A 9,286-nucleotide genomic window follows, 5' to 3' on the forward strand; every position below is an offset into this window, starting at 1 on the left:
GTCTGACAGGGAGGACTAGAGCACTACAAGACCCTGTCCCTCAGTCTGACAGGGAGGACTAGAGCACTACCAGACCCTGTCCCTCAGTCTGACAGGGAGGACTAGAGCACTACCAGACCCTGTCCCTCGGTCTGACAGGGAGGACTAGAGCACTACAAGACCCTGTCCCTCAGTCTGACAGGGAGGACTAGAGCACTACAAGACCCTGTCCCTCAGTCTGACAGGGAGGACTAGAGCACTACCAGACCCTGTCCCTCAGTCTGACAGGGAGGACTAGAGCACTACCAGACCCTGTCCCTCAGTCTGACAGGGAGGACTAGAGCACTACCAGACCCTGTCCCTCGGTCTGACAGGGAGGACTAGAGCACTACAAGACCCTGTCCCTCAGTCTGACAGGGAAGACTAGAGCACTACAAGACCCTGTCCCTCAGTCTGACAGGGAGGACTAGAGCACTACCAGACCCTGTCCCTCAGTCTGACAGGGAGGACTAGAGCACTACCAGACTCTGTCCGTCAGTCTCTTAAACAGTTTGCAATGTTGCTGGAAATAATCCTGGAACCCCTGCAGTTGTGTTTGCCTGCACACACACACACACACACACAAGTCAAATTCAGTCAGCTGTGTAGCCCATGACACTGTAGTCTGGGCTACACTCTGCTGTATAATAGATAAGGACCCCCAGAAGTGTTGTGTCATTACTGTTCCTAGCCACTCGTCTTATTAAACTAAATCCTTACTGTGTTTGCAGTAAGTGTGAAAGGATAGCCTGTTTTTACCTGTCCAATTCTTTCAGATCTGTGAATGTTAAAGGGGTAGTTGTGGATAAATATCTACATTGAGAATGGCCAGACTCTCCTTCCTCAGTTTGTTTGCGTGTGTTCCCATCTTTTTAATGCACTCACATTTGAAGGGCTGCTGATCATTGACATGCTTATTTCTACAACAGTCTATAGTATTATAGACCAACAGAGGGCAGCCTTGCACCACATAATTATTTCACACCCATTGGCATTGATTCTGTGTGTGTGTGTGTGTGTGTGTGTGTGTGTGTTTCTATATTTTTTAGGTTGGTACTGTTGTCCTATTTCACACATGTACACATTTGTATTATATGCATGTGAATTGGAAATGTGTTTTTTTCATATGCCAACTCCCCCCGAGACACCCTTGGAGAGTGGGGTCACAACCAGGGATCAGCCATTATTGACATTGACCCTGGAGCAATTACACCCTTAACCACTCGGCTACCTATTTATGTGTGTTTTTGTATCCTATACCAGAGTCAAACATAATTTTTTCTCCACTCTCTGTCCCCCCACCTCGAAGCTTGTGGGATTCTTACGGCCCATCTGTGTGTGGAGACAAAGGGCCTATAGGCCAGCTCAGGCCCAGCTCTCGCCCAAGCCCCTGCTGCTGGAGTGGCCACAGACAATACCCCATCCCCCCTAGGGCCGAGTGAGAGAGATTTTTTTTGTCACTGGCCTACACACAATACTAATAATGTCAAAGTGGAATAATGTTCTTAATTATTATTATTTTTTATTTTTTTATTTTTTACAAATGTATTAAAAATGAAAACCTGAAATGTCTTAAATCAATAAGTATTCAACCTCTTTGTTATGGCAAGTTCAGGGGTAAAAATGTGCTTAACAAGTAATATAATAAGTTGCATGGACTCACTCTGTGTACGATAATAGTGTTAAACATTATTTTTGAATGACTACCTCATCTCTGTACCTCACACATACAATTATCTGTAAGGTCCCTCAGTCGAGCAGGGAACTTCAAATACAGATACAACCACAAAGACCAGGAAGGATTTCCAATGCCTCGCAAAGTAGGGCACCTGTTGGTCGATGGATAAAAATAAAAAAGCAGACATTGAATATCCCTTTTAGCATGGTGAAGTTATTAATTGCACTTTGGTTGGTATATCAATACACCCAGTAACTACAGAGATACAGGTGTCCTTCCTAACCCAGTTGACGGAGAGGAAGGAAACCGCTCAGGGATTTTACCATGAGGCCAATGGTGACTTTAAAACAGTTACAGAGGTTAATGGCTATGATAGGAGAAAACTGAAGAAGGATAACAACATTGTAGTTACTCCACAATACTAACCTAATTGACAGAGTGAAAAGAAGGAAGCATGTACAGAATTAAAATATTCCAAAACATGTATCCTGTTTGCAACAAGTCACTAAAGTAATTCTGCAAACTATTTGGCAAATCAGTTAACTTTTTGTCCTGAATACAAAGTGTTATGTTTGGGCAAATGTATTGAAATACATTACTGAGTACAACTCTCCATATTACCAAGAATGGTGGTGGCTGCATCATGTTATGGGTATGCTTGTAGTCGTTAAAGACTGGGGAGTTTTTCAGGATAAAAAACAAAGGGAAGGGAGATAAGCACAGGCAAAATCCAAGAAGAAAATCTGGTTCAGTCTGCTTTCCACTAGACACTGGGAGATTAATGTGCCTTTCAGCAGAACAATAACCTAAAACACAAGGCCAAATCTTCACTGGAGTTTCTTACCAAGGAGACAGTAAATGTTCCTGAGTAGCTGAGTTATATGTATATAATCTATGTCAAGACCTGAAAATGGTTGTCTAGCAATGATCAACAACTAATTTGACAAAGCTTGAAGAATTTTGAAAAGAGTAATGGACAAATATTGTACAATCCAGGTGTGCAAAACTCTTAGATTTACACAGAAAACTCACAGCTGTAATCTCTGCCAAAGGTGATTCTAACATGTATTGACTCAGTGGTGTGAATACCTATGTAAATTTGCAAAAATGTATAAAAACATGTTTTCCCTTGATCATTATAGGGTATTGTGTATAGATGGGTGAGAAATAAATATGTTTAATCCATTTTGAATTCAGGCTGTAGCACAACAAAATGTTGGGTTATGGGGTATGAATACTTTCTGAAGACACTGTACATATATTTCAGGATGTTGTGAATCCCTGGAAATATTCAGAATTCATGTAAACATAACAGTTTGAAAACTTAGCTTATCCAAAAGAAAGTGGTCTCTTGGCACAATTTACCCCAGGTTTAGAGTAGATGAACATAGGGACAGGGTAGGCATATAGGGACACATTTCTAACACATTGGGAAGAAAACATTTCAATTCTGTCCTAGAGGGAGGCAAACCCAACTGCCCGTCCCGCCACAAGGAGTCGCTAGAGTGCGATGACCCAAGTAAAGGCCCCCAACCAAACCCTCCCCTAACCTGGACAGTGCTGGGCCAATTGTGTGCCGCCCTATGGAACTCCAGATCACAGTCGGTTGGATTACAGCCCGAGGTCGAACCTGGGTCTGTAGTGAAACCTCTAGCACTGCGCTAGAGTGCCTTAGACCGCTGTGCCACTCGGGAGACCCAGGGAGGCATTTGTCATCATTTGAACTTGACTAAGCACACAAATGTGTGGTGTCTTCAAAGTACTGTGCATAAAACTGACAAAGTGTCGTCATTATGGGGTACATTGATTAACCATTTCCTCAACTTGCACCTGGCCAAATTTCACAATTTACACCAAAGCCACCATTTTGACTATATTAGCCCACACAGCTACAAGGCTGCACTTTCTGCTAGGTTTAGGACCTCATATTGTAGCTTATAGAGACTCCAACTGATGTATAACCTTTGTAACGGCTCAACCAACCCTTTGGCACAAGTTACTCCACTTTCCCCTATGTGACATTTCCTTCATTTTCTCCTTCTTATAATTTTGCTTTGTAGCTTTAGTTGATGCAAGCTTTTTAGCTCTCCAAATTTACTTGAGGTATATTTTTTTATAGATTATTTCATTGTAAATAATTAGCTTGAACAAAGTATTAGCCTAGTTTGTTTCAATAGGTTTTGTTTTGTTTTACGAATTAGACCCACAACATGCTTCTTCTGTATTCACAAAACTGACATGAATTTGCATGTAGAAAATCTTGTTTGTTTATAAATATTTAATGTTTTTCATGTAGCATTTGCTGTGCTGCTTTATGTTGCATTATTTATCAGTGGACTATCCAAATAATATCAGTCCTACAGCCTACAATTATTGTCCGTATTATTTATCCATCGAATAAGCTCTCTTTGTCCAGCCAATATGATGCTTTTTTTCGTTTGTCCATGATTCCCATGTCACCTCTCCCTAAATGTATGTGTGTGTGTGTGTGTGTGTGTGTGTGCGCCCGCTCCCGTCCCGGGGGATTTGTCAGACGGATGGGCTGTAATGCGGTTGTCTCTGCTCGTCTGCAGGAACACCTGCCCCTTCCGTGGGGAGAGCGTCTGTCCTCCCGCTGCAGAGCGAATCCCCAGCTCAGATACTGGCACAGACCTCGCCTCTCCAATCTGGGGAAATGATGAAATAGCCTGGCGTCACAGATATCTTTAGTTTAGAAATGTTTTAGTCGAATTTCCACGTGAACGTTTGCCAGAATACAACAACAAACATTTAAGATAAAAAAATGCATTAACAATTTATTAATTTATTAACAAAAGCTGTTTAGGTGTGTTATATATATGGCATACCACAAAAGGACACCCTGAAATGTTAAGCAATCTTTGGAAAGCAGGTATTGGCTAAAGTAAACTATGGAGTTTGTCACATAAAAAAATGTTATTGTCCTTTAAAGCTGAACATGAAACCAACAAACTTCTGGACAATCGAAAAAGCTAATAATGAAGTTGTAGGCCTAAAGCTGAAACTGTGTCTCACCCTACCAAACAAAACACTGCAATCTCACTTGCAACCTCTGGATTTAACAGGGATTTCAAAAACATTTTGGGAAATTTTTAATAGATAAAAATCGATTAAAAAGTGCAATAAAGAGCAACAGTATTTGTTCTGTTGTCAGAGTATAAATAATTGTTATATATATTACAAATAAATATGTATGTGCAAACACCAGACATAAGACATTACAATGTAAACATGAATTGATAAATACATAACTTACTAAGCCTAATACAAAAACAAATAACGAATATAATATACAACATATCATATCTGTAAATAAGTGGCACTTATATTCTACTTTGAACTTCATCACTGATTTCAGCGAATCTCTACAGCTACAGATCCTTTAAATCAGCCCTGTCCGGAGAGAAGTTTCGCCATGGCAAGTATTGGCTAACAGGACAGCTTTTCAATACTAGGCTAATAAACCTATAAGAAGTAGGATCACCCGACATTATTGCGTTTTCTGACACTGCAAATTTGGATTCGATTGGGTAAGTCTGTGGGTAAGTCCAGTGGGGCAGCAGTTTCTTTCCTTCACAACACTGAGAAAGAGAAAGACATTAGGTCCTGTTTTACTGTGTGACTCTGGCCTAGAGTGGCAGCACACAGGGCACTTGGGCACACACTACAGGCACAGCAGTGCTCCCAGGCCAGATATATGTCAACAATGTCTATCAAGCATTCGTATGCAGTCCACCCTACCCAGTCTCCATCTTCAGTCTTCTCTCCTTCCCTGACGGTGTCCATCCTTGACTGATGACCTACACATCCAGCACATGGTTGAGGTAAGTGATGTAGCAGATTGCGAGCCGGAGGATCTCAATCTTGGACAGCTTCTTGTCTGGCGGAAGTGTCGGGAGAAGCTTCCTCAGCTCGGCGAACCCAACGTTGAAAGCCTCGACGCGAATGCGCTCTCTTGTTGCGTGCGCGGACCGGTACTTGGCTGTAGCGCGCCTCCGCCTCCTCTTCTCCTCCCTGCTGAGGGAAGGAATGGACAGAGAGCGCGCCTTGCCTTCGCCCTCTGCGGGCTCCGCGGGCAGGGGGGCGCACTCCATCTTGATGCTGTTCAGCAGGGTCTCTGTGTCGGGCTGCCCCCAGGGCAGGTCAACGTCTGGCTGGTCAGGACTAAGCATCATCTTCAGGCCGTCTGTTTTGTGGTCTGTTTTCAGATCAAAGGTTCAACCCCTGTGGAAAAAATAGGATTTAGTATTATAACAAAGTATATGTGAGAGAATATGTTAAGTTTCTATGGACAATTCGATTTTCGATTTTTAAAAACGGAGAGAATATTTTTGCAAGATGCGCATGTTCGCAAACCTGTTGTGCGCTGTCCTTTGTGCTGATTCTAAACAAATCACTTTCGTCTAGCTTGTTATGGTCTGATGTAGGTGCTTATTTCCCTGTTGATACAATGTGGAGTATCTGTATTATTAAAAAGCCCTTAAAAAGATCTTTCGAAAATAGCTTATTACTATTCATAAAGTTTTGCAATTCTGTCTAGTCTTGACCCTTTTAAAACGGTCTCATCTGCCCACTTTATCGAATCAAATTTCCACAGGCTGCATTTCATTTAATCCTATAGCTGCGAACAGAGACCACCGAACACAGCAGACATTAAATCATCATCTGACTTAATTGAAATTAATTATTGGGAGAGCTCTGGATTCACGTGAGCAGCTGGCCATCTGTCTTGCAGACGATTCACCCGCTGTATGGTTGAATGACGCGCGTTTGAAATACGCAGAGACACAAACGGGATATCCTTTATATGTTGGGTCATATAAAGGAACCATGATTCATTAAAATAAGTTGACCTTTATTTAACTAGGCAATTCAGTTAAAAACAAATTCTTATTTACAATGACTGCCTTGAACTGCCTTGTTCAGGGGCAGAAGGACAGATTTTTGTTTTAAAATATCGGTTCGGGGATTCGATCCAGCAACCTTTTGTACACTGGCCCAACGCTCTAACCACTAGAATACCTGCCGCCTCATCATGTAACGTTTAGAGGGGATAACGTAAATGATCATAAACCACTGTAACTATTTCTATAATAAAATAAATGCCACTTATAAAAAGGAAAACGATATGCTTTAAAACCAACCAGCATAAATCAGTTATTAGTTTCACTTTGAGGAATGTTTCGACTCACCAATTTTAATTAGCTCAACTTTATCCAAGGGTGCACCCCTGAGGAGTTATTTCCACTGTAAAAACTCTCGTTGGTGTCACCCACGGTCACACATCTCCAACCCTTCTCATCAACATTTATTTGATTATAGGTGATACCAACTTCAAATTAGATGTTAGTCTATTCACAACTATTTTACGTGTCCATTAACTAATTATAAGCGGACTGTTGTCGTTCTTTCGTTCTTTTCATTTGAGCATCACTTGATTGTTTGAGGACAGATTTTCTTAAGCGTTGTCTCTTGACCTCCGCTGAAGAAAACAAATTAGGTTGTTGTGAGGAGAGGGTGCGCTCGTGGAGAGAGTGACTCCTGTAGTCCGCCTTGTTTTTCCGTGATATTATGATGCGCTTTAGTAAACTGCATGCCAGGGACCATTCTTCTGTGAGGGAAACGATTACAGGGAATCCTTCCGCCTGCTCGTGTCTCACCTTCGCGCGTGCTGACTCTCTTGTGCGTGCCAGATTGTGTGAGAGATAAGAAGAGCCGAACCCATAATAAAGCCTCGCGGGGAGTGACTGCAGCATGAGGAATACATGAGGAATGGTATTGTCTGCCTCGTTGTTCTTTCACCCTCCCTCCTCCTCCTCCTCCTCCTCCCCTGCGATAATATATAGACACTAATGGTGACATATCGTATTGGGTAAAGGTGCTAGTGAGATGATCACGATGTTCATCAGTGACACCACATATAACATATATCTTAATCAATTGATTGATGCAATGATTACCAATTGTTTCCGGTAATGGTTTTTGTATGGATATGTAATCTCCAAAACACAAATAACCTCCATCACTGAATCTAACTGAAAAACATGCTATCTTGTTCCACCATCCAGTGTCACACACCAAGATGACCACCACAGCAGCCTGCTTCACAAGCACCTTTATTATTGAGTAAATAACAAGGTATACGGTTCCCAGGCAACCCAGCACCTTGGTGGTGATGAGAAATTGATGTTTAACAGTTCAATACGCTTATAGACGATCTGGGAGCAGTAAAATGGGAGAGAATATAGGGCTTTATCACTGTAAAACTACAGCATAACACCTGCTTAGCTATCACTGTCACTGTAATTGGCCTGGGGAGCTAATAAAGCCACTCTACAAGGTTGGGAGGGTGAGGCAGAGAAGCGATGGAGGGTATATTGGAAGTCACATGTTATACTGTATAACCAATGAGAGACATAAACAGATCAATAGCCATCTCAATAGAGGTTACTCTTTTACTTGGACCAATTACCCAAATATCATGATATTAAGCTAATGCTACCATATTACATGTAAAATATGCCCCTTCTTACACAGAGAAACGAACAGACTAATAAATGAAGGAAACAGCATAGCTGAAAAAGGGACATATGGACCCATGTTGTGGCCCCATCCCAATCAGATTGTGTAGGGGTGTCATGGGAATAGGGTGGCCATAGGGCCAGCCGCCATACTGTCAGACCTAACACACACTGTTACGCTGTCACAGGGGAAGGGTATGTGTGTGCATGGGTGTAGGTAAGAAAAAATAGAGACAGTGTGTGTGTGTGTGTGTTGAGTGTGTGTTCCACAATAAAGCACCTGTCTACAGTAATTGGTCCATAGACTGCTGTACCCCTCACCTTGGGTCACACACACACACACACACACACACACACACACACACACACACACACACACACACACACACACACACACACACACACACACACACACACACACACAGTTTCCCTGTTACTCTACATGATACGGCAGCACCACATGAAAGTTAATTTGTAATATACTTTTGTTAATGATTCTACGTTTGTAGGATTTTATAAATACTATGCAGATTAAGAAAAATGCCTGCATTACGAAGCCCACTAGATTTGTGTGGGAAGTAATTTTGAGTACTATGAAAAGGAAGTGTCTCAGTTCCATGTTGTCGTCATGGTGTGGTGCTGTAATTGTGCAACAGTATATTCAGTTGCCGATCACCCAGACGGGAATGATAGATCACACCTATTGATTTTCTGTGGTTCCTTTTGACAGGATGACCTATTCGGGAATCCTTTCAACAGCTTAATTCACCTTAAACACTGAATCAATGGAGATCAATTGTACCAAACTGTGCTCAGTCCAGAATAACCGTACCCACTGGGCAAAAGCTGGTTGAATCAACATTGTTTTCATATCATTTCAACCCCAAAAATCTTTTGGATGGCGTTGAATCAACATTGGAAAACTAGTTGGATTTGCAAAAAGTCATCAACGTAAGGTCAGGTTGTATTTTTCTTACCCAACTTTGAACCTAAATCCAAGGACATGGTGATCATTTCACGTTGAATTCACGTTAATTGACAACTCAACCAA

The 9,286-nt window shown here is 41.8% G+C and overlaps 1 protein-coding gene across 1 annotated transcript; it reads right to left on the minus strand.

The window, feature by feature from the left end:
* Window positions 1-4,861: 4,861 nt before the first annotated feature.
* LOC115131041 (helix-loop-helix protein 2-like) lies at window positions 4,862-5,923 on the minus strand. Its single transcript, XM_029662662.2, has one exon. The coding sequence runs from the start codon at window positions 5,887-5,889 to the stop codon at window positions 5,515-5,517; it is 375 nt and encodes a 124-aa protein (XP_029518522.1). The 5' UTR covers window positions 5,890-5,923; the 3' UTR covers window positions 4,862-5,514.
* Window positions 5,924-9,286: the final 3,363 nt, after the last annotated feature.

This window comes from Oncorhynchus nerka, linkage group LG1, assembly GCF_034236695.1.
Source record: "Oncorhynchus nerka isolate Pitt River linkage group LG1, Oner_Uvic_2.0, whole genome shotgun sequence".
NCBI classification, from domain to species: domain Eukaryota; kingdom Metazoa; phylum Chordata; class Actinopteri; order Salmoniformes; family Salmonidae; genus Oncorhynchus; species Oncorhynchus nerka.

Excerpts from the sequence above, each read along its gene's own strand:
- LOC115131041 (XM_029662662.2), bottom strand. The coding sequence starts at position 5,889 with ATGATGCTTAGTCCTGACCAGCCAGACGTTGACCTGCCCTGGGGGCAG.